Source organism: Emiliania huxleyi, assembly GCF_000372725.1.
Source record: "Emiliania huxleyi CCMP1516 unplaced genomic scaffold EMIHUscaffold_89, whole genome shotgun sequence".
NCBI classification, from domain to species: domain Eukaryota; phylum Haptophyta; order Isochrysidales; family Noelaerhabdaceae; genus Emiliania; species Emiliania huxleyi.
In genome coordinates, this window is record NW_005195368.1 from 360,778 (window position 1) to 382,301 (window position 21,524).

Here is a 21,524-nt window from a genome sequence, read left to right on the forward strand (position 1 = left end):
GGGGGGGGGGGGGGCCCCGGGTTTTTTTTGGTTTTGGAGAGGGGGGGTTTTTTCCCCTTTGGAGAAAGGGTTTTCTTTTTGGGCCTTCGGGGGGGGCCTCCCCGGATTCCCCCGGGGGGGCTTGTTTTTCGCCCCCGCGGGTTTCCGCCGCCCTCCCTTTCCCGTCCCCCCTATTTCGCGTGAGCCCAACCTCGGGAGAGAATTTGCCGGGGCTGGGGGCGGGTTTGGGGGCGGTCTGGGGGCGGGCTGGCCCCGGTTGCCCGAGGAGAGTGCCCCCCCCCCCCCCCCCCCGAATCGTCCACACCGCGGGATCACATCTCGGCTCGATCTCGGCTCGATCTCCCTCCACCTCGTCCAGGATCCACTGCGGGATGTCGCTCAGCCCGAGCACCTGCGCTCGCAACACCAGCGCCTCATGGCGCAGCAGGGACGGGCAGCCGAAGAAGAGGCCGCCGCACCCTCCCAGCCGGCCCCGCCCGCTCCTCCGCCCCCTCACCCACACCCGCACCCTCACCCGCACCGCCGCCAGCACGGCTGCCAGCGCCTCCGCCGCCAGCGCCTCCGCCGCCCGCGCCGTCGGAAGCCGCGGCGGCCTTTGCAGCGAGCGCGTGCACGGCGTCGAGGCCGCTGCTCATGGCGAGCGCCTGCGCGGGAGGCGTCTTGCGGGTGGTGGCTGGTCTCGCAGCTCCGTCGCAGCTCGCAGCTCTGTCTCGCGCTCCGTCTCTCGCAGCTCCGTCTCTCGCAGCTCCGTCTCTCAGCTCCGTCTCTCAGCTCTGTCTCGCAGCTCTGTCTCGCAGCTCTGTCTCGCAGCTCTGTCTCGTGTGCTGCTAGTGTCTTGCAGTGTGTCTTGCAGTGTGTCCCGCAGCGAGGAGGGCTTCTGTGGGGAGGTGCTATCTCTCGGCCATCTCGCGGCCATCTCTCGGCTGCCTCGCCTTTGTGGCGGGGTGCTATCTCTCGGCTGTCTCTCGGCTGCCGCCTTTGTAGCGAGGTGCCGCTCTTCCTCGGGGAGGCCTTCGAGCGCGGCGTAGGCCACCGCGTCCGCCGTCCGTGCCTCGAGCGTGTCCTCGCCGGCGAGCACCCCGGTCCACCACTCCGCCTCGGCGCCGAGCCGGCCGTCCTTGGCGAGGGCAATGATCAGCGACCCGTCCTCCACGCTCCACTCACACTCGTCCGTCAGCACGGGTCGCTGCAGCTCGCCGCGCAGGAGGTGCTGCCACTGGGGAGGCGGTGGGAGAGGCGGTCGGAGGGTGGCCTGTGAGCCGCAGGGACTGCGGCGTCTGCGGCCACCTCGTCGCCGCAGCTCCTGGCCGCCACGCTCACGCGGCTCCGATTGATCTCGACACGAAAGTCTCGGCCGCGACGAGAGCCGGCGTTGATGGCGATCGTCACTTCGCGGGCGGATTGACCCCACCTGTAGTGAGCGCCACTGCCGCCATTCTTGAGGGAGGGACCGGCCATCAGGGATTTCGGTCCATACTGAATTCGGTCCATACTCACCGGTACGAGTTGTTCTTCCCCTAAAGAAAGAAAAAAACAAAACGGAGACGGCAAGGGAGGGATGGGAGGACGGCACGCCGCCACCACACAGGGATTTTAAGGAGAGGTGTGTGGTGCTGAGCTCTCCTCGCTGCTCCTCGCGCAATTTTTCAACACAGCCGGGCGCAGCCGGGCGCAAGCAAGCCGACTCAGCGATGCTGCTCCTCTCCGCCGCCGCCTCGCTTTCCTTCAGCTTAATCGCCGGTCCGTCCGTCCACACGCCTCTTGCAGCCACCAGCTGCCGGAGCGCTGCGGCACTGGCCACTGCGGACCCGCTCGCCGCCGCCAGACTCTCCACAGGCACCGACGGGAAGTTCCCTCCATGGCCCGAGTGGGAGCGTCCTCCGGCCGAGTACGAGGAGCTGGTTGCGACGTTTGTCGAAGGGGCGACGACGGTGCCGCTCGGCGCGTCGGCCGGCCAAGGCGTCGGGTGGGAAGAGTGGGCGGACGGCGGCTTCAGCGTGCACTTGCTCTTGACTCGCCGCCTGAGCCGGCAGACGTACATCGCGGCGCTGGACGGGCTTCTCGGCCTGGTGGTGCGCTGCCAGCAGACCTACCCGGACCTATACGCCGTGCTCAAGTTCGTGCCCAAGAAGAATGGCCTCAACCCGCTCCTCGCGCGGCGCGCCTCTGGGACCCTTCCGAGACCCTTCCGAGGCCCTTCCGAGGCCCTTCCGAGGCTCTCCCTTCACACATCGACGGCACCGCTCCAAGAGACGGCCGACCCCGCCGCCGCACCCCGCGCCCCGCCCCCGCGCAGGCGCGCCGACGGCAAGGAGATTGCGCCGCACGGGCGGAAGCAGGCCCCGTGAGAGAGTCCGCTATCTCTGAGCCTCTCGGACCAGCCCTGCAGGAGGTCGCGCCGCTGGACGGAGGCAAGCCGAGGGAGGTGCGGCGGGCGCTCGACGACGTGCAGCGCGCGCTCGAGCAGAGCTGGCTGTTGGTGGCAGCGTACCTCACTCTGCCGACCGCGGAGGACCGAGAAGACTTGCTCTGGTCCGCGCGGACGGTGACGGAGAAGGTCAAGACGGACCAGCGCTCGCGCTCGCTCGAGGTGCTCTGCCTCGCCTTCTTCTGGCGCGGCGCCGACGAGTGACCGCCTGCTCGACTTCTCAGTTGACTGGTACTGCTTGCGGCTGAATCCATTCCTTTCTTATTGGTGAGGTACCGCCTGCTCGACCGCTCGCTGTGGCCGTCGCTGAAGAGCTCCTTCGAGACCAACTTTGGGGCGAGCAGCGGCAGGACTGTGGGTGCCGAGCTCACACAGAATGGTGCACTAGGCCTACGCGTTGCGACTTTAGGGCAACCGGCCCTAGCCGCAGAACACGTATTCATGTATCCCAACCAGAGGAGGCGTATTCAGCTGTCTTCGGCCGTCTTCCGCTGTATTCACTGTGTGCGTGCCCCTCGTGTTCACACGGTGCTCTGAATGATGTCGGCGCATTCAGCGCGTAGGGAACTGGCAACTGGATTCGATGCTCTGGAGGTATGGTACACGTAGGCAACTGGCACCCCAAGCCGACCAACGCGCGCCTCATCTGGCAGCGCTGCCGCATGGTGTACCCGTTCCTCGAGATAGCGAACCGCGCGTGGCTCTGCGCGGCGGCGGCGGCACGACCCGAGGGGGGGGCGGAGGAGTGGTGGGGAGAGGAGGAGGCGGAGGCGCCGGTGGAAGAGGAGGCGGCGGAGGCGGCGGAGGCGGCGGAGGCGGGGGCGGCGGAGGCGGAGGCGGAGGCGGAGGCAGAGGGAGGGGAGGCGGAGGGAGGGGAGGCGGCGTCGCCCTTCCACGCGCACTTCGAAGGCGTGCCGGAGGAGTGGGAGCGCGACTCGAGCGAGGTTGCGTACATGCTCGACCGGATCGCGCGCGCGGGCCCCGAGGAGAAGGTGATCGCTCGCTGCTGCACCTCGGCCGCACCTCGGCCGCACCTCGGCCGCACCTCGGCCGCACTTCGGCCGCACCTCGGCTGCACTTCGGCCGTACCTCGGTCGCACTTCGGCCGCACCTCGGCCGTATCTCGCTCGCAGGTGATCAACTCGCTGCTGTACTGGCTGCTCGACTCGTGGCACCGCGCCATCGGCCACGGCGAGACGGTGGTTGCCTACGCGCCCGAGCCCTTCCTGCTCCGCCGCCAAGGCGCGGCGGCGCGGCTGAGCGGAGAGCTGGCGGCGACCGGACGGCTGGTCGAGCTGTGCGCCAGCTGCGGGGCGTACGACGAGGAGGGCCTCTGCGTTGTGACGGAGGACGACGTGGGCGACCGGATGCTGCTGCAGGTCAGGCAGATCGAGATCTGGGGAGATCTGGGGAGATACGGGCGACCGGATGCTGCTGCAGGTCAGGCAGATCGAGATCTGGGGAGATCTGGGGAGATACGGGCGACCGGATGCTGCTGCAGGTCAGGCAGATCGAGATCTGGGGAGATCTGGGGAGATCTGGGGAGATCTGGGGAGGTACAGGCGACCGGGTGCTGCTGCAGGTCAAGCAGATCGAGACTACCGCCACGCTGATGGCCTCGATCCGCTCCGCGTGCGCCGAGTCGTGCCCGGTCGTCCTCTCGCAGTACGACGCGCTGCTGCGCTCGCCGCAGCTCTCTCTCTCGACGCTCGAGCGTGTCGAGTTCGACGCACTCGGCGCGATGCTCGACCTGGAGGGGAGCTTCGTCGCGTCCCGCGCCGAGGCCGTGCGGAGCGCGCAGCGCGAGCGGCGGAACCTACACCTCCCATATCTCCCCATATCTCCGCATATCTCCCCATCTAGGAGCGCGCTGCTCGAGTGGCGGAACCCGGAGCTGCTCTTCCGGTACTACGACGACAACCGGCAGGACGAGCGGATGGCGCTCACCCGCCGCTGGCGAGTCGAGGGTAGGAGCGGTTCGTTGTAGGGTACCCGCTCGTCATTAGGCGCCGCTCATCCGCCGCTGGCTGCGCGCCATCTTCCAGCTCTCCGGCGAGACGCCGCGCGAGATTTCCCGAGACTCCCCTCGACCACCCGAGATCACCCGAGATCACCCGAGATCACCCGAGATCACCCGAGACCACCCGAGACCACCCGAGACCACCCGAGATCGCCCGAGTTCACCCGAGATCACCCGAGATCGCCCGAGATCACCCGAGATCACCCGACGCCGCAGGCGAGACGCTGCGCGAGATCCGGCGCGCCTCCGCGGCCAACCGGCGGCACCTGGACATGTTTTCGGAGGAGGTGCTCGAGCGGTGGTACGCGGAGGACTGCCCGGGCACCTCGCAGACCAAGACGCTCTTCATGGTTGGGGAGGACGCGGGGTCGTGCCTGCGCGTCATCTCGTCCGAGGGGAGCAGGTACAACAAGGCGCTGATGGGGTACGTGCTGCAGTCGCACGTGCGGGTGCTGGTCGTCACAGACAACGTGGGGCGCGTGATGGCGCGCCCCGTCGTCTGGATCACGGCCCTCGTGTGATGACCCGAGATGACCCGAGATGACCCGAGATGACCCGAGGTTAGGCGCGCTCCGTCATCCGGCTGCTCCTCCGCTCCGACACGCGCGAGCCGGTCATCTTTGCCGACCCGATGTTCTTCACGCTCGGCTTCAGCTACGAGCTGCAGGCGGAGAGCCCCCGGCCCCGCCTGCGAGCGCACCAGGGCTGAACTCCACCCCCCCCCCCCCCCCCCACACACCACTTCAACCGCCGGCGTACTCGGCGTACTCGGCTGCAGGCGGAGCTGCTCTACCACAGCCATATCTCCCCATATCTCCCCATATCTCCCCATATCTCCCCATATCTGCAGGCGGAGCTGCTCTACCAGGCGCGCGCGCTGCAGGAGCACATGGGCGTGCCCGTCGTGCACGCCTGCTCCGTGCTAGCGGCGCCGCCCGAGCCAGGGAGCTGCCCCGAGGGCGGGTACGTGCGTCGCGTGACCGAGCTCGACTACGACGTCGTGTGGGTCGAGCTGCTGGAGTGCGACGGCGTCGCGCCGTACAGCTACTCGGAGGACGAGATTGCCCCGAGCTTACCCGAGCTTACCCGAGACTAGGCGTCGCGCCGTACACCTACTCGGAGGAGCTGCCGTACGACGAGCTGCTGCAGCAGCACACCGCGGGCGTGCTCACGCGCACCGCGGAGCAGCCGCAGCTCGTCATCGCCGTGCTCCCTCGCTCCGACAGCCCGTCGGCGGACCGGTACGCGCGCGAGAGGCAGGGGCTGACCGGCTGGACGATCGTGCCCGAGAAGCCGCGCGACGACGCGGGCGGCACGCGCACGAACAACCACCGCTCCTATTTTGGCCCCGCGACCGCGGAGCCGCCGCCCGACTCGCTGCCCGAGGGGTTCGTCGCGCCGGCGCTGGACGGATGAGGGGGCCTCGCGCCGCGAGCCTATGCACTCTGTCCACTGAGATGTGGGACTCTTCTCTCTCTCGCCTTTCTGTGGTGTGGACTGTGGTGTGGTTACCGACTAGGTCGTACGTACTGATCGACGTCGCGTACTTTTTAACTACACAAAACAATGTTAGAGGACGTACGTGAGAGGGTTGTTGCGAGCCGCGAGGTGTATGACTATGAGCGGAGGCGACGCGGTCGCAGTGGCCAGTGCCACCCCCTAGCGCATGCAGCGTGGCCCCTTGCACGCAGAGCGAAAAAAAAGCAAGCGAGTGCCTTGCACGACGCTCTCTAGTCGCTGTCTTCCTCCTTCCCTCCCAACCGACTCATTGCGCATTGCCGGCGGCCACCGGGCTCTCGTCTCACGTCTCTCTTATAGACGAATAGGCCTAGGGGTGCTTTGTTCGTCGTGTACGGAATAGGCAGTCCCACAGGTGCGTAAATCCTCCAAAGTTGCTTTGCTGGTGCAGGTGGTGAAGGTAGTGGAAGCCACCGTCGTGATACGAGCGATCGTCGTGCGAGAGGATGGTCCACGTGATGCCAAACACTCCAAATGCCGCATGAGCGAAGGGGTGTATTGCCACAAACGCCTGCGCAGGAGGGAGAGAACAGGTTTATACCGTCGCCCCGCTTAGTAGCCTAGCGGGGCTGGCGTCGTGTGTGGGAGTTACCGTCGCCCCGCTTAGTAGCCTGGCGGGGCTGGCGTCGTGTCTGGGAGTTGCTTCTTCTCAGCCGCTTACTATTACGTGACGGGGAGGGATAGCCTGGATCCACAGCGAGCCAACGGTGAAGAGGACAGCCTCGAGGGGGTGTTGGGCAAAGCCGGCAAAAGCGGTCGGAGTGTGGAACTGGTGGTGATGCTTGTGGATCCGCGTGTACCAGAAGCGCGTGTGCATCAGCCGGTGCTCGAAATAAATGTAGAAGTCGGTCGCGACAAAGACGGCCAGCCATTCGAGCAGGAGCCGGTCGATGCGAGGCATGCTGGCCAGGCTCATGTCGTGCGCGCTGTACCTCTGAGCTGACGGGGTGTGGGGTCTCACGAGAAGATCCCAAGCCATTGTTGTCAGGATGGCTGCCGGCGGGTTCGAGAGCGAGCCTCGCAGCTCGGACAGGATCTGGCCAAGGTTGCGCTCGGACCTGCGACGCGAGAACTCGACGGCGGCGGCGGTGGCAAAGAGGAAAGTTTGAAGTGCAATCGTCGCCGTCACAAAAACGGCGACGGCCTCAATGACGCCAACGTCGGCCGAGAGGGGCAGCAGTCGGGCATGTGTCGAGTGGAACATTGTGTGGGTCCACAATGTGTGGGTCACAGCCGGTCAAAAGTCCTGCCGCGAGTCAAAAAGGGCGTGCACTTCAACCTTGTTTCACTTGAGCACTTGAGCACTTGATAGGGTCAATTCCGCATGGTACGGGACCCCTCGATCGTCTCGCCCACCCTCACTGGTGTGTTCATTGGGGGGGGTCATAACAAACACGGTACAGGATCGAGGTGCACGCTGCAGCGTCTATCTACGACTACGTACGGCGTGCAGTATATTTCCTCAACGATCACGGTGTCGAAACACCGCTCCGACAGTGCTCAACGTCTGAGTGCAACTAAATATTTTCGTTTAGGCCATTTTTAGGTACGTCTGCTTCCGCGGCAAGGGCGCTGGCGGCGAAGGTGTAGATGACCTTCGGGGCCCGCACCTAGGCGTTGATCCCGAACCCGCGACTAGGCGTTTTTTCGGACAGATCTGTGTGCGTATATGGCGTCCGCCCACAAGCGCGCCCGCACCGCCGGCGAGGACGGCGATTCGGACGGCAGGGCTGTGGCATGTACGGGGCAGGGCAGGGGAGGGCAGCAGAATCTTAAGCAGAACGAAGTAACTCGTGGATGTACAAATCTGAACGCGTATGGCCCGAGCCCTCCCGTCCGTTACTTTCCATCCCCGAGACGATTGGCCACTTCACTGGTTCTGATGCCATCTGATCCGGCTCAGCCCACCACTCCGCGACCTCACTCGTCCCATCCTCCGGTTCATCCCCCGGCCGCTCCAAACTGTCAGATACATACTTGCGCGACACACCCGACGGTCGCACACCGACTGTAACCCCGAGGCAAGGGCGTATGCACATCTAGCAGGCCCGCCCCACGATGGTGGAACAGACTGGCACGCACATGTTCCACAGTGGTGGCCCATGGTGTTGTGCACACTGCCCCCACACGTTGGGAAACCACTTCCTACTTATGTGGGCCCGGCTTTCCCGGGAGCTAGCTCATGTCTCAAGCATCCGACCGATATAGACAAGCCTGTCTATGTCGGGTAGCCGACCGACGTCTGGTCGTTACGGGTTCAGATTTGGCCACCGTCGACATTACGCATTTGTATCCCGCGCGGCTGGCCCACCCAGTCGGCGGTGGGTCGCTGGCGCGGTCGCAAAGGGACTTGAGGAGGAGGACGCCGCCCATGTACAGATCACGTTCACATTGTCGTAGCCGGAGAGGATGGTGACCTTCGTTCACCTTGTCGTAGCCGGAGAGGATGGTGACCTTAAGCTAGTAGCCGAGCAGTTTGGTTCATGCAAAGAGAGAGAGAACACAACCCCTCTCCCTTTTCTCCCAGCAAGCTAAAAGTACGTACGTACAAAAACACAACCCCGGACCCAAGACGCACAAGCAAAAGCTATGTTTGGTTCATGATCCGAATTGTTTAAGTTGGAGAGCTTCAGGAGAGGGGGGGGGGGGGGGATGGGGGAGGAGGGAGGGAGGGAAAAAACGAGCGAGCGAGAGCGAGAGCGAGAGCGAGAGCAAGAGAGAGAGAGAGAGAGAGAGAGAGAGAGAGAGAGAGAGAGAGAGAGAGAGAGAGAGAGAGAGAGAGAGAGAGAGAGAGAGAGAGAGAGAGAGAGAGAGAGAGACAGAGACAGAGACAGAGAGAGAGCGAGCGAGCGAGAGGGGGGGGGGGTGATGGTGAGAGAGCGAGAGAGAGAGACGAGAGGGAGAGCGTAAAAAGACACGGCAGGTGCCGCAGCCCGGCGGGCCCGATTCTTCCAGTGATCAGCAGCCGCGGCCAATCCTAGAACGTGCCAATGCCCTTCGACGCTCTGCTGTGTCCCAAGGCCTTGTCGCGACGCTGACGCTGATGCCCGCCGTGCCGCTGCGGACTGTCGCCGAGGACCGCTGCCTCATCGAGACAACAGTGACTGGTGCTACATCAACCCGTGCATGATTGACAGCACGCGTGCGTTTGCATGGCCTTCGGTTGGCACAGTGTCGATCGCGCAGGGTAGCGTCGGGCCAGGCACCACTGGCGCAGCCGTCTCTGGACCGCCGGCACAGCGCTGGCCTCCTACCTGGCTCTCGACCCCGTCGGATCCACGGCGATTCGCGGCAAGCGAGTCGTCGAGCTTGGGTGCGGCACCGGGCTCTGTGGTATCGTGGCGGCGCGCCTCGGCGCATCACAGGTGCTGCTCACCGATGGCAACCCCGACCTTCTCGACCGTACGCGTGCCAATGTGAAGCGCAACCTCGACTCTTCGGATCGCGCGGCGGTCGAGGTGCGAGCGCTCACGTGGAGCGAGCTGGTCGACTCGCCGCTGCATGGTCGATGTGGTGCTGGCGAGCGACGTCCTCTACCAGTCCGCTGCGTGGCGACCGCTGGCTACCTGCGTTCGCGAGCTGCTCCGGCCAAAGGAAAGGACGCTGCTCCTCGCCGAGGCAGGCCACGAGGCGACGCCGGCCGAGTCGAGCGTCGCAGGCTTCCAGGCGTGCGCCGAGGGTGCCGGCTTGCGCTTTGACGGCGTCGAGCGGCTGGGCTACGGCGAGACCCTGCTCGTCCGCGCGGGGCGAGGGAGCGAGGGGTGCGGTTGCTAGGTACCATAGGAGTAGCGTCTACGGCGTGCAGTATCTGTTCTCTGCGGTTGTGCTGTACCCTGGGCGCCACACATGCGATTAGATTCACACCCTTCCCTGTGTGCTCGCTGGCACTCCGTGCTGCACTGGCGCTGTGCGGGCAGGCCGGCAGCGCCCGCACTCTTCAAACGGGAAGGCTTCCTCCCCGCACACGGCGCACTGCCAAGCCGGCACGCGCGGCACCCACTCCCCGTCGTCCAGGCTGGCCCTTGTATGCCACCAGAGCGGCGCACCGCCCGGCCATCGGCCATTTGCCACCTGCCCCGTCGGAGCCCAATGCTTGCGGCAATACGCGTCCAGACTGGCGATGTGCGCCTCCTCCGCTTCCTTCAGGTCTGATCCTGGAAAGTCGCCGTTGAGAGCCCGTGTCACGTAAGGAAGAGTCAGCGCGCGCAGCATGCTCCGCGTCAGGGCCGTCTGCCCGCTGAAAGGGCAGCCGCGCATGAGATCGGGCAGATGCCCCTCCAGCTTGGCCCTGCGGAGGCATTCCTCGAAGAGCTCCCCTCCGTCTATGTTCCACTTCCACTTGAACGCCGCCCCGGCCTCGTCCTCCTCGGCCCCGCTCTCCGTCGCCGAGGCCCTGACAGCAACACGATGGCCCAATGCGCCGATGCGCTCGGCTCTCCATGCTCTGTGCCTCACCGCGTCGCGGCGGAGGCGGCGAGCACCTCGTGTGCCAGCGGCCCCCGCGGCCGCCGCCACCACGTAGTCCTCGTCTTCCATTTGCGGCGGGCGCCCGGCAGCCAGCGGCAGCCGGCGGCAGCCAGGTGCAGCCAGCGGCAGCGAACGCAGTACCACGCAATTCGCCGCCCTCGTCCCGCCAACTCGTACCCCCCCCCCCCCAAATCTTCTGGTTCCACTTCCTACATACATATTTCCTCAAGAGCGATCACGGTGTCGAAACACCGCTCCGACAGTGCTCAACGTCTGAGTGCAACTAAATATTTTCGTTTAGGCCATTTTTAGGTACGTCTGCTTCCGCGGCAAGGGCGCTGGCGGCGAAGGTGTAGATGAGCTCTCGGGGCCCGCACCTAGGGTTGATCCCGAACCCGCGACTAGGCGTTTTTTCGGACAGATCTGTGTGCGTATATGGCGTCCGCCCACAAGCGCGCCCGCACCGCCGGCGAGGACGGCGATTCGGACGGCAGGGCTGTGGCGGTCGCGGATGGCTTCGAGGCGCCCCTCTTTGGCGTACGCGTCGTCGGCCAGGTCACCACGCTGCCGCTCGAGGGCGAGGACGGCCCGGCAGCGCTCGACGTGAAAGGCGCCGTGAGCGATCACGCGGGCGCGTGGTACGTCACCACTGCTGACTCAGTGCTGCACATCTCTGCGGCTGGGCGCGTGCGCCGCGTGGCAACCCTGGAAGGCGTCGATCCCAGCGGCGTCGCCGTCAGCCCGGACGGCAACGCTCTGTTTGTGGTAGACATGTTCAACCACAAGATCATGCAGGTGGAGGCTGCGACTGGCGCGGTGACCACTCTCGCGGGCAGTGGCACTCGTGGCAGCGCTGATGGGGTGGGCGGCGCGGCGCAGTTCAAGTTCCCATGCGGCGTCGCCATCAGCCCGGACGGCAGCGCGCTGTTTGTGGCTGACTACCTCAACGACAAGATCCGGCGGGTGGAGGTGGCGACTGGCGCTGTGACGACGGTGGCGGGCAGCGGCGTCGAGGGCAACGCCGACGGCATGGGCGGCACGGCGCAGTTCAAGTTCCCATTCGGCGTCACCGTCAGCCCGGACGGCAGCGCGCTGTTTGTGGTGGACAGGGTCGGCCACAAGATCCGGCGGGTGGAGGTGGCGACTGGCGCTGTGACGACGCTAGCGGGCAGCGGCACGGTGGGCAGCGCTGATGGCGTGGGCGGCGCGGCGCAGTTCGACTACCCAACCGGCGTCGCCATCAGCCCAGACGGCAGCGCGCTGTTTGTGGCGGATAGGGGCGGCCACAAGATCCGGCGGGTGGAGGTGGCGACGGGCGCGGTGACCACGGTGGCGGGCAGCGGCACTCGCGGCAGCGCTGATGGCGTGGGCGGCGCGGCGCAGTTCTGCAACCCACTCCTCGTGGCCATCAGCTCCGATGGCAGCGATCTTCTGGTTTGCACGAGCGACTCCCTCCGCCAAGTCTGCGTGTCAGCGCCTCCTCCGCCTCCCTCCTTCGCGCCGATTGTGGTGCCGCCCTCGACCCTGGTGGCAGACCTCGGAAAGGTGTGGGGCGACGCCACTCTCCCAGAGGGCAAGGTCACCTTCATCGTCGGCGACGATGAGGAGCGCATCGAGAGCGTGAGCAAGAACCTGCTCTGCATTCGGTCCGTGTTCTTTCGGACCATGTTCGGCATCGGCATGAAGGAGCGCGACGCCGCCGAGGTCACGGTGCGGAACACCGACCTCGCCACCTTCACCGCCCTCATCCGCTACCTCTGCACCGACCAGCTCGACCTCGGCGAGGAGGAGGGCGGCAGAGCGCAGCGCGCGCTCGACCTGCGGCAGCTGGCGCAGATGTACCAAGTGCCGCGCCTCGAGCTGCTCTGCGCGCAGGCGCTGCAGGAGAGCGTCGGGCCGGCGAGCGCCGTGCCGCTGCTCGAGGCGGCGCACGCGACGGGCGACGGGCGGCTCCTCGCGCAGTGCCGCCGCTACGTGGCCGACAACGCCGCCGAGGTGCGGGCGAGCGGCGGCGTGGAGCAGCTGCGCGACTTTGGCGTGGCCAAGGGGCTGCTCGGCGACGCGCTCGACCAGGTGGCGGAGCTCAAGGGGGCGATGCACGCGCTTCGCGTCGCGGGGAGCTGAGAAAGTGCATGCAAGGCGTGGTTTTGTTTACCCAATGTGCGCCCGTTCCACCTCTGGTCGGAGGTGCCATGCACAAGTGTGGGAGACTTTTCGGCGGTCCGCGAAATGTGCGGCTGCGAGGGATGCGTCCTCTTGGGGCGACCTTTAGGTAAGTGTACAGGGACCCCGTATCACTATCAGGACACAAGAGACGTACGCGGCATGCATGTGCACTCTCGAGGGTCGAGCACGAGGCGAGAGTTGGGGAGAGAGAGTCAGTGAGATGGACACAGAGCGCAGAAGCCCCTATGGCGCCGCGTGATCACACGTCTCTTTGGCCGAGGCGTGCCGCTCCATCAGCATGCGGGCCTCGGCCAGCTTCTGAGAGGCCATCTCCCTCTCCGGCGGGGCGAGGCCGCGGTCAGCCAGCAGGGCGCGGTACATGGCCGCCGCGGTCCCGACCTGCGACATCTTCATCCGCATGTTTGCGGCGCTCACCAGCAGGCCCGGGCGGAGAGAGAGGGCATACGCGGCCTCGAAGCGCGCGCACGCGGCGGCAAAGTCCCCCGCGGCGTTGGCGGCCTTCCCCTCGCCCAGCAGCCGGTACATTGCCTCGTCGCGCTCGTTGGCCGGTGCGCGGAAGAGGGGCGCCGGCAGGGAAAGGGCGACCTCGGCCTAGAGTCCACGAGTACGGCGGACTGATGGCTGCAGCAGCGCGCGGCGCGCTAAGGTTTGGCCCCGCCTCCCGTGAGCCCCCGAGCTCGTCCCTGACTACCTGTCCCCGCCGTGCGGCTTTGGCTGTCGTGCGAGCTCGCACCCGGGGCTGTGCGATTGTGCGAGCTGAGGGCGCGAGCATGCCTCCGAGCCGTGCCTTCAAGGCATCGCGTGAACGCGAGGGCTGCGGATACAGCGGAGGGGAAAGGGATGCAGCCGAGGTCGCTGGTCTGACAAGCATCTAGTCTGGTCTGACAAGCATCTAGCGGCCTCCACCGAACGCACCTGTGCGGGGCGCACGAGAGGGTGACAGCAGTGTGGCTCGGGAGGGCGATGCCTGGGGCAGCTCGGGCGGAGGATCGTAGCGATGCGGACGTGCGACACTCGTCTGTCGAATCTCGGCACGCGTGCGATATTCTCGTCGGAACAACGGAGAGGGCGGCGGCGGTGGCGGCAACGGTGTGGGAAGCGGCGGCGGCGGCGGGAGAGACGGCGCAAGAACGGAGGCAGCGGCGGAGGGGGCGACGGAGACAACGGCGGGGCTTATGTGTGGGTGTGGGTGTGGGTGTGTTTGGTGGTGGTGGGAGGGGGAGGGGGGGGGCAGAGGCGCACCGCGGGCGACGCTGTCGAGAGCGGCACGGCGAGGGATGCCGTGCCGGCGAGCGAGAGGGTGCTCGAGTCGACTCGCTGCAGGCTGTTGCCCCGGCGCGTGAGGAAGACCTCCGACCGCGAGCAGCGTCGGCGGGGGCGCGTCCACCAGCCGTTGCCGCACCGCGCCGTGAAGAGCTCGGCGAGGCGGTGGAGGTAGACGCGCCGCCCGGACGCCGCCGAAGTGAGCAAGACGCCCTCCTCGATGAAGGGCTGCGAGAGGAGCAGCGCGTCCTCCTCGACGCTGCGCGCCACGCCCGCGCCGCCCAGGAGCGCCCTCGCTATCTCCACGTGCCCGAGCCTGGTCGCGAGGTCTCGCGGCGTCTCTCCCTGCCCGTCCCTCGCCTGGAGGTGTGAAGACGCAGACGTCAGGGTGTGAAGACGCAGACGTCAGGGTGTGAAGACGGGCCGTCATCGCATTCACCTTCCGGGAACCCAGTGCTGCCTTCTGACTGCCGTCGCCGTCTCTCCCTTCTCGACTGTCTGTGCTCGTGCGGTCTTGGGCCAAGTGTCGTGTCTTGCCGTGACTACGCGGATCGTGCGGTGTGCTCGGAGCGCCGCGCGAAGACGAGGCACACCAATGCGCCTCCTCTCGAGCGCTCGTCGGAAGGCAGGGGATGCGTGTGTGTCCAGCGTCTACGCCCCCCTCGCCTCAGCCGGTGCGCCGTGCCGCAAGAGCAGCTCGACCGCCCGCGCGTGCCCCCCAACCACCGCAGCGTGCAGCGCCTGCCCGCCGTTGCTCGCGGCAGCAGACAAATTTGCCCCCGCCGCGATCAGTGGCTGCATGGCGGCGACGTGGCCGGCGCCCGAGGCGAAAATGAGCGGCGTCACGCCCCGCTTGCTGCGTGCGTGCAAATGCGAGCCGCCGCTGTCGCGCAAGAGGCTGCGCACGGCCGCCACGTCGCCCGCTCGTGCCGCCGCGTGCAGCGGTGTCTCGCCCAAGTCGTTGATCACGTGAAAGAGGGCCACCACCTGTCCACGTGTTGCAATGGAAGGCGGCACGTCGTGAGACAGAGGAGGAGAGGGAGGGAGGAGAGAGGGAGAGAGAGAGAGAGGGAGAGAGGGAGAGAGGGAGAGAGAGAGGGAGAGAGGGAGAGAGAGAGGGAGAGAGGGAGAGAGGGAGAGAGAGAGGGAGAGAGAGAGAGAGGGAGAGAGGGAGAGAGGGAGAGAGAGAGGGAGAGAGGGAGAGAGAGAGGGAGAGGGAGAGAGAGAGAGAGAGAGAGAGAGAGAGAGAGAGAGAGAGAGAGAGAGAGAGAGAGAGAGAGAGAGAGAGAGAGAGAGAGAGAGTGAGAGACGTGCAGAGGTGCAACCACCTCGTCGTCGTAGTTGTGCGTCGCGTGCTCAAGCAGATTCGGGACCCACAACAAGTCGCCAGCACGCTGCGTGCACTGCCACAACCCGTCCTCCCAGCCCGCAGCCAGAGCCTCGCCGGTCCGCCTCGGCACCTCCACCGCGCCGCCGCCCGGGGTCGCGTCTGGCCGCTGCACGAACCAGTGCTTCGCCTACGGAGGCGTGAAGAGACGCCGCTCACAGCCGCGCGTCCACCACGCCCACAAAAAGAAGAAACACACGCGCCCCCGCCACCAGCGCGTTGAGCGCGGGGCCGTGCGAGTGGAACGGACGACCGCTGCCCCAGCCGCCCGCAGAGAGGACTGGGCGGCCGCGCGCCGCGGCCGGCGCATAGGCGTACCCGCGATCGCGCAGCAGACTGACCCGCCCGTAGAGGTCCCCGAGGGGACGGCTCGAGCCGGCCAGCGCCATCTCGCTCACGTCGAGGAAGAGGTAGCTCTCCGCCGGCACGCTGCCGTTGCGCAGCGCCGGGAAGAAGCCGCGCAGCGGCAGGGAGACGTCGACCCTGTCCTGCTCTGTGAAGCCGCGGTACACGCCGCCCTCGATACTGTCGTCGCCGTGCAGGGCCAGCAGCGAAGCCATGCTCTGGAGCCGCCAAGAGAAGGCGGAGGGCGAGACAGGGTGGCGCAGCATGACCGGCACCGACGCCTCATGCAGCAGCTGCGCGAGGCTGTCCGCGTCGTAGTCGCCGGCGTGGAGCTGCCGCATGTTGCACACGCTGGGAGGTGGACACCGGCCGCTGGAGCACGACATTTGAAGGGCTAGCCACGACCGAGACGATCATCGCTGCAACATGAAAAAGAAAGCGCGCGGACTCCGGCACCAAGGGATCGTAGAGCGCCAGAGTGCAGACCAGAGAGACCGCGACAACACACACCACATAAAAACTGAGTGTACAAGCAGGGCACAAGTGGGACGACCTCCAAAGCCGCCCGCCAAAATGGAGGAGCTGTCGTGCCGGGTCATACCTCATCGCACGTCCCGCTGACCGCGCCCTTGCCATTACGCAGCAGTTCGTTATCGTCCAACAAGGCGCCGCGGCAATCGACCAACAACGCGCCGTACTGCCCGTTGCCCTTCAGCAGATTATCTTTGAGCGTCGGCGAGGCGCCGTCCCGAACCAAGAGCCCGTTCAATTTGTTCTGCTGGACGACGCACCTCTCCACGCGCCCAGTGGCGCCGCTGCCACCGTACAGCACGCCATGGTTCTTGCAATCGCATATGGTGCATGACAAGATCGTCACATTGCCACCCCCGACGCCAATGCCGGTGCCGCTGCTGCTAGAGACGTCGCAGTTGACGAATTTCACCTGCGTATCAGGCCGATGCGGTGGGTGTGTGGGGAGTGTTGCGCGCTGTCAGATAGACGAGGAAATTCAAGCGCTACCTTGCGCGTCGGGCTGTGGACGTAGACCGCGGCGTTGCGGTCGCCATTGATCGCGCAACTGTGCCTAACTGTGAGGCCCATGAAGTAGACGTTGCCGGCGTCAGCGCCGCTCAGGTCCACGTCGACCGCCGCCTCGTAGGCCGTGCCGCTCGTCCAGTCCAGCACCACGCGCGGGCAAAGCAGGTTGACCGTCTTTCGTATGATTAAGCGCTCGTTGTACGTGCCCGGCCTTACGATGACTGTGCTGCCACTCGGTGCGGCGGCAAGCGCAGCGGAGATCGTCGAGAAGGTATTCACCTCCGTCATCGCCGGGTCGACGATGTAAGGAGCGCCGGGGAAGAAAGCGATGGAGCTCTCCATCGTATGTCCTCCCTTTGCGTCCATCGCCATGCCCTCCATTGCGGGCGATGGTGTCGGCGAGGTGCTGGCTGCGAGCGCGGCGGCGAGCGTGAGCGTGCGCCGCGTGATGGAGCCGCTGAACTCGGCGAGCGCCTTCGACGCGCGCGCTCTCGGGCTGCGCATGATCCGCCCACGCCACCAAGGCTGCCGGCGCCGCAAGCAAGGCCGACTCTTTCCGTCCAAGCCGACGTGTTGCCAAACGCTCAAAATCCTGCATCAGCCAGGTGGATGCGCTTTTCTGAAAGATTACGTCGACGCCATCAGAGTCAGTACGACCGATCAGGTTGAAGTTTTCTGATGATTGGAGGGTCTACCTGTATGTACTTCTCGCGATCTTTCCAAATCTGCCCTCTAATCAACCGTAATCATTCGGGAGGTTGGTGCTAGCTGAGACTAGCGGAGCCGGGGCCCCGCCAGGGCTGGTGCGTTAACGTTCAAACGGTGTTCAAACGTTAACGGTTAACACCACAGCCGTAGATGTCGCGGGGGAGGGTGACTGCACCAAAACCCGCGAAGAATTGAGGGGAACTTGAGATTGGCCTGCGCCGCATTTAGATATAGTGTCCAGTGGTCGAATTGTGTCGGCGGGCCGAGTGTCGTTTCGCCTCTGTCGTTGTCCTGGGATCCGGGTCAGCGTGGTTGTGGGAGAGCCCCGCAATCGGCCTGCGCGTGGCGCGCGGGCCCATACATGTAGCTATGAATGAAACTACCCATACAGCGAGTTCGCACGGAGGTCGGAGCGAGTCCGCGGGTGGAAACGTACCCTCCAGTGGAGAGAGCAGCGTCCATGTCAGGGGACGCGCCTCCTCCTGTTGGCCCCTTGCGAGAGGAGTCCTGGGGAAGCGTTACTACCTACAAGAGAGAGAGAGTGGACCGCACCGCGTACCCTCCCCACTCCCGCAAAGCTCGCTTCCTCCGAGCTCTCACGCCGCGCGTAGGGCCCTTAAGGGCCTAGAGAACACAACCGCCTCTCCCTTTTCTCCCAGTAAGCTAAAAGTACGTATGTACAAGAGGGAAGAGGGAGGGAGGGAGGGAAGAAGAAGAGAGAGAAGAGAGAGTCAGAGAGAGAGAGAGAGAGGAATTAAAGCGAGAGAAAGAGAGAGAGAGAGAGTCAGAGCAGAGAGAGAGAGAGAGAGAGAGAGAGAGAGAGAGAGAAGAGAGAGAGAGAGAGACGAGACATCTCAAACTAGCTCGCTGGCTTTGATCGCCGCGGCTGGGGGTGCCTTGACAGTTCTGAAGTGCCGAAATTGAGTTGATCTCGACCCGCTTCAGGTCGCACTGCTGTTGCTGCCTGCTGCTTGCCCCCGCCCCCCCGTCGCCGCCGCACCGAGACGAGCTCCCTCTGCGCCCCACCACCTCCGTGCACCGCCGGGCCGTGCACTCGAACCGCCGCCTCCTCCTCCACCACTCGCGACTCCTCGCCGCGACCTCGCGACTTCCGCCGATGCCCTCCCCCTCCTGCTTGATTAACAGGCTACTAAACAAAATGCTCTACAAGATCGCTGTCTGCGCCCTCATCGCGGCCACGCACGGCGCGCCCACCCTCGATGCGGCCGCCACGGTCCCGTGTGCGACTGCTGCTCGGTGGCGCCGCGTTGCGCGTCTCCTGTGAGCTCGCGCAAGTGTTGTGGCATGTAGGTCTCGGACGGCCACTGGGGCTCGGACGAGCTGCTCGAGGCGGTGGAGCACGACGCCCCGCACGGGCGCGAGCTCTTCCCGATGCTCATTCGCGCGCACAAGGTCCGCGCGTCCCGCGACCGCGCGCGCTCTGCGAGCCACACGGCGGACGTCGCGCGCGCCGGCGAGCCGATGATGTCGATTGGCGACAAGAACCCGGCCAAGACGCTGGAGATGCTCCAGCTCAACGACGAGCTCAACACCGTGGTCAAGTCCGACTCGATGTGCTCGCGGCGGCACGCGATGGCGCGCGCGGCTGGCCTCGCGGCGGGTCTGACGATGGCGCAGGTTAACAAGCCGGGCTTCGCCGCGGCGACCAAGATGGTGAAGCTGGGGGCGGACAACGGCCAGCTGGTCTTCGTGCCCGACGAGATTGAGATCTGCAAGGGCGACTCCGTCACCTGGACCAACAACAAGGTGCGACGCCCTTTCCGCGGCCGCCGCCTGCTCCGCCGCCCCCTCTCGCCTCCGCCGCCCCCTCTCGCCTCCGCCGCCGCCTCCCGCCCCCTTCGACCCCCCCCCCCCCCCCCTAACCCCCCCGGCCTTCTCCCCCCCCCCCCCCCCCGGCCGCAGGAGTCCATCTCGATGGACGGCCTTCTCAACGACGAGGGCGCGACCTTCACCAAGAAGTTCGACGTCGCGGGCAGCTACGCGTACTACTGCGAGCCGCACCGCGGCGCGGGCATGAACGGCGCCCTCACCGTCGCCTAAGCCCGCGTCCCCTCTCGCCTCGGTGGGGTAGCCCGCCCGACGCGGGGGGGACGTCCTCTAGCAGTCGTGCCGATCCCCGTTCATGCTCCCGTTGCTCTCGCCCTTCGCTGGTCTCAGTTCCCGGGGGAAGGGGGAGAGGGGCAGGGCCGGAGCCAGGGAGGGCGCGTATCCCTCGGACTCTGCCACGCTCTCTAGTCTCATATTTCGGTGCGCTCCTTCCCCCTCTATCGCAGTGTCTGCAGTTTGGGAAGTTTTGTGCCTGTGAGCTGTGTGCTGTGAGTCGTGAGTGCCGACGAGTAATGACCATGTGAATCGACAAACTACTAACTAGGAGCCGTTACAGCCCCCGGCGGCGGCGCGCGGCGCGGCGCGCGCTCGCGGCGGACAGCGCCCGCGGCGGCAAGGTGGTCCGCGTCTCGCCGGGGTCCGGCGTCCCGCAGCAAAACTGGCCCCAGGTTTTTGGGCTTCGGTTTCGTCGCACTGCATAGGTTTCATTTTCATGGACGTACGTCATTTCGAGGCGCGATTTCGGTTCTCGCGTGTATCTCGCTGCGCAATGGGAGTTAGCGCGCTCGCTCGCAGAGCGGCGCCTGCTAGCCGAGCGCGAATGCCTGGGTCGCTGAGCTCGCGCCGGTGGCCAACTGCGCCTCCGTGGCGACGCGCTCCGGCCACGAGCGACGTGCCAATCTGCACTTTGAGCTCGCTTGGCAGCCGCCGAGTGCGAGAGGAATTTAAACGGCCGAGCCGGCCAGGCAGCCAGCCGACTTCCCGCACCGATCCGCGCACGTGCGGCCGCGCGTGTACGGGGCGTACACGCGCGGCCGCACATGCTCCGCCTCGACGGCCGCCTCGCGCTCGTTCGAGGTCTGCTCCGCCCGAGCAGCGAGCTCTCAGGTGCGGGCTCTCGGGGCGCCGACCAGCTGGTAGGGAGGAAGGTCGAGCGCGACGCCGCGGAGCCAGGCCCAGGGCAGCGCGGCCGGGGCTGGGACCGTGAGCGGCGATCGCGCTCCGAGTCGCCCAGCGACGGCAAGGCACAGGACAACGAGGCGCGACGGCCGTTGAGCGGAGGCTGGCGAGCAAAAAGAGGCGCCTCCGGGCGCAAACTTCAGAGGGACTCTTATGAGTTATGCTCTGCAACGAAACCAGGTTCGGTCGCGGACTCATACGGACGACTCGCCGACTTGCGTTCAGTGTAGCTCTTTGTGTTGCGATGCTTCCTGGCGAGAGAGTGCTGGGCTTTCCGGCCCACACTCGGCTCTTGAGGCATTTATCGGCATCTTAATATGCCGTAGGGACACACAGCAAGGAGTAGTGTCTACGCGCGCACACGCCCGAGTGCCAATTTGGCTACGGGTTAGGGTTGCGTTGTCCTAACGCCTCCGTCCGTCCTGGACGGGCGTTGGCGCGTGCATATCCCACCGCTAGCTAGCGACACTACTGCTAATGCTGGCCTCGTCCCCTCAAGTCGAGCAGCTTGGCCTTGCCATACGGTTCGACTGCTCAGACATTGGAGGAGATAAGGGGATGGTGGTGGGTAGAAGAATGCGGAACGAGCAGCCAAAAGCAGTCGCGCGAGTCAGAGTCGGGCACGAGACGTCGAGCATTGAAACCATCCGTAAAGGTTTCGTGCGACCGTCCCCAGTACAGGATTCCCCTGTACAGGGTGTGAACATCGTGCACTCGATGGTTTTCCCCGGCCCATGCCGGGTACTCTCCAGTCGAATCTGACGTTTGGCTACACTAGTAGAGCCGTGGGCTCATTTCACGTAGCTCTTTGTGTTGCGATGCTTCCTGGCGAGAGAGTGCTGGGCTTTCCGGCCCACACTCGGCTCTTGAGGCATTTATCGGCATCTTAATATGCCGTAGGGACACACAGCAAGGAGTAGTGTCTACGCGCGCACACGCCCGAGTGCCAATTTGGCTACGGGTTAGGGTTGCGTTGTCCTAACGCCTCCGTCCGTCCTGGACGGGCGTTGGCGCGTGCATATCCCTTCCGGTGCTTGCGTGACGCCCAGCGACTACCGCGCTCCGGCATCCTTGCATGTCCCTACTGGGTGGGTGGGTCGTGGCCCGCGCGCCATAGAGACATGAGGGCTCGCAGG

The 21,524-nt window shown here is 65.7% G+C and overlaps 7 protein-coding genes across 7 annotated transcripts; 4 read left to right on the top strand and 3 right to left on the bottom strand.

Moving 5' to 3' along the window:
- Nucleotides 1-170: 170 nt before the first annotated feature.
- EMIHUDRAFT_220111 (hypothetical protein) lies at nucleotides 171-1,491 on the bottom strand (the record flags this gene model as incomplete). The annotated part of the gene is made up of 5 exons (XM_005758018.1): nucleotides 171-212; nucleotides 350-412; nucleotides 615-644; nucleotides 1,034-1,216; nucleotides 1,288-1,491. The coding sequence occupies 5 exons, from the start codon at nucleotides 1,489-1,491 to the stop codon at nucleotides 171-173; spliced, it is 522 nt and encodes a 173-aa protein (XP_005758075.1).
- A 200-nt stretch (nucleotides 1,492-1,691) lies between these two features.
- EMIHUDRAFT_453666 (hypothetical protein) lies at nucleotides 1,692-6,024 on the top strand (the record flags this gene model as incomplete). The annotated part of the gene is made up of 13 exons (XM_005758019.1): nucleotides 1,692-1,740; nucleotides 1,837-2,120; nucleotides 2,390-2,628; nucleotides 2,701-2,807; nucleotides 2,992-3,027; nucleotides 3,338-3,420; nucleotides 3,649-3,807; nucleotides 4,011-4,198; nucleotides 4,292-4,395; nucleotides 4,665-4,963; nucleotides 5,014-5,109; nucleotides 5,293-5,476; nucleotides 5,545-6,024. Coding segments are annotated over exons 2-13 (2,235 nt in total), but the record flags the coding sequence as incomplete, so codon positions are not given.
- A 252-nt stretch (nucleotides 6,025-6,276) lies between these two features.
- EMIHUDRAFT_220113 (hypothetical protein) lies at nucleotides 6,277-7,170 on the bottom strand (the record flags this gene model as incomplete). The annotated part of the gene is made up of 2 exons (XM_005758020.1): nucleotides 6,277-6,477; nucleotides 6,634-7,170. 2 exons carry the CDS (start codon nucleotides 7,168-7,170, stop codon nucleotides 6,277-6,279), a joined length of 738 nt encoding a protein of 245 aa, XP_005758077.1.
- Nucleotides 7,171-9,009: 1,839 nt separating this feature from the next.
- On the top strand, nucleotides 9,010-9,740 carry EMIHUDRAFT_220114 (hypothetical protein; the record flags this gene model as incomplete). Its single annotated transcript, XM_005758021.1, has 3 exons — nucleotides 9,010-9,073; nucleotides 9,207-9,424; nucleotides 9,507-9,740. 3 exons carry the CDS (start codon nucleotides 9,010-9,012, stop codon nucleotides 9,738-9,740), a joined length of 516 nt encoding a protein of 171 aa, XP_005758078.1.
- A 2,199-nt stretch (nucleotides 9,741-11,939) lies between these two features.
- On the top strand, nucleotides 11,940-12,524 carry EMIHUDRAFT_359918 (hypothetical protein; the record flags this gene model as incomplete). The annotated part of the gene is made up of 1 exon (XM_005758022.1): nucleotides 11,940-12,524. A coding segment is annotated over one exon (420 nt), but the record flags the coding sequence as incomplete, so codon positions are not given.
- A 3,908-nt stretch (nucleotides 12,525-16,432) lies between these two features.
- Nucleotides 16,433-17,201, bottom strand: EMIHUDRAFT_359919 (hypothetical protein). Its single transcript, XM_005758023.1, has one exon. The coding sequence runs from the start codon at nucleotides 17,155-17,157 to the stop codon at nucleotides 16,555-16,557; it is 603 nt and encodes a 200-aa protein (XP_005758080.1). The 5' UTR covers nucleotides 17,158-17,201; the 3' UTR covers nucleotides 16,433-16,554.
- A 1,816-nt stretch (nucleotides 17,202-19,017) lies between these two features.
- Nucleotides 19,018-19,767, top strand: EMIHUDRAFT_417113 (hypothetical protein). The gene is made up of 2 exons (XM_005758024.1): nucleotides 19,018-19,128; nucleotides 19,285-19,767. The coding sequence occupies exons 1-2, from the start codon at nucleotides 19,033-19,035 to the stop codon at nucleotides 19,420-19,422; spliced, it is 234 nt and encodes a 77-aa protein (XP_005758081.1). The 5' UTR covers nucleotides 19,018-19,032; the 3' UTR covers nucleotides 19,423-19,767.
- The last annotated feature ends 1,757 nt before the right edge of the window (nucleotides 19,768-21,524 follow it).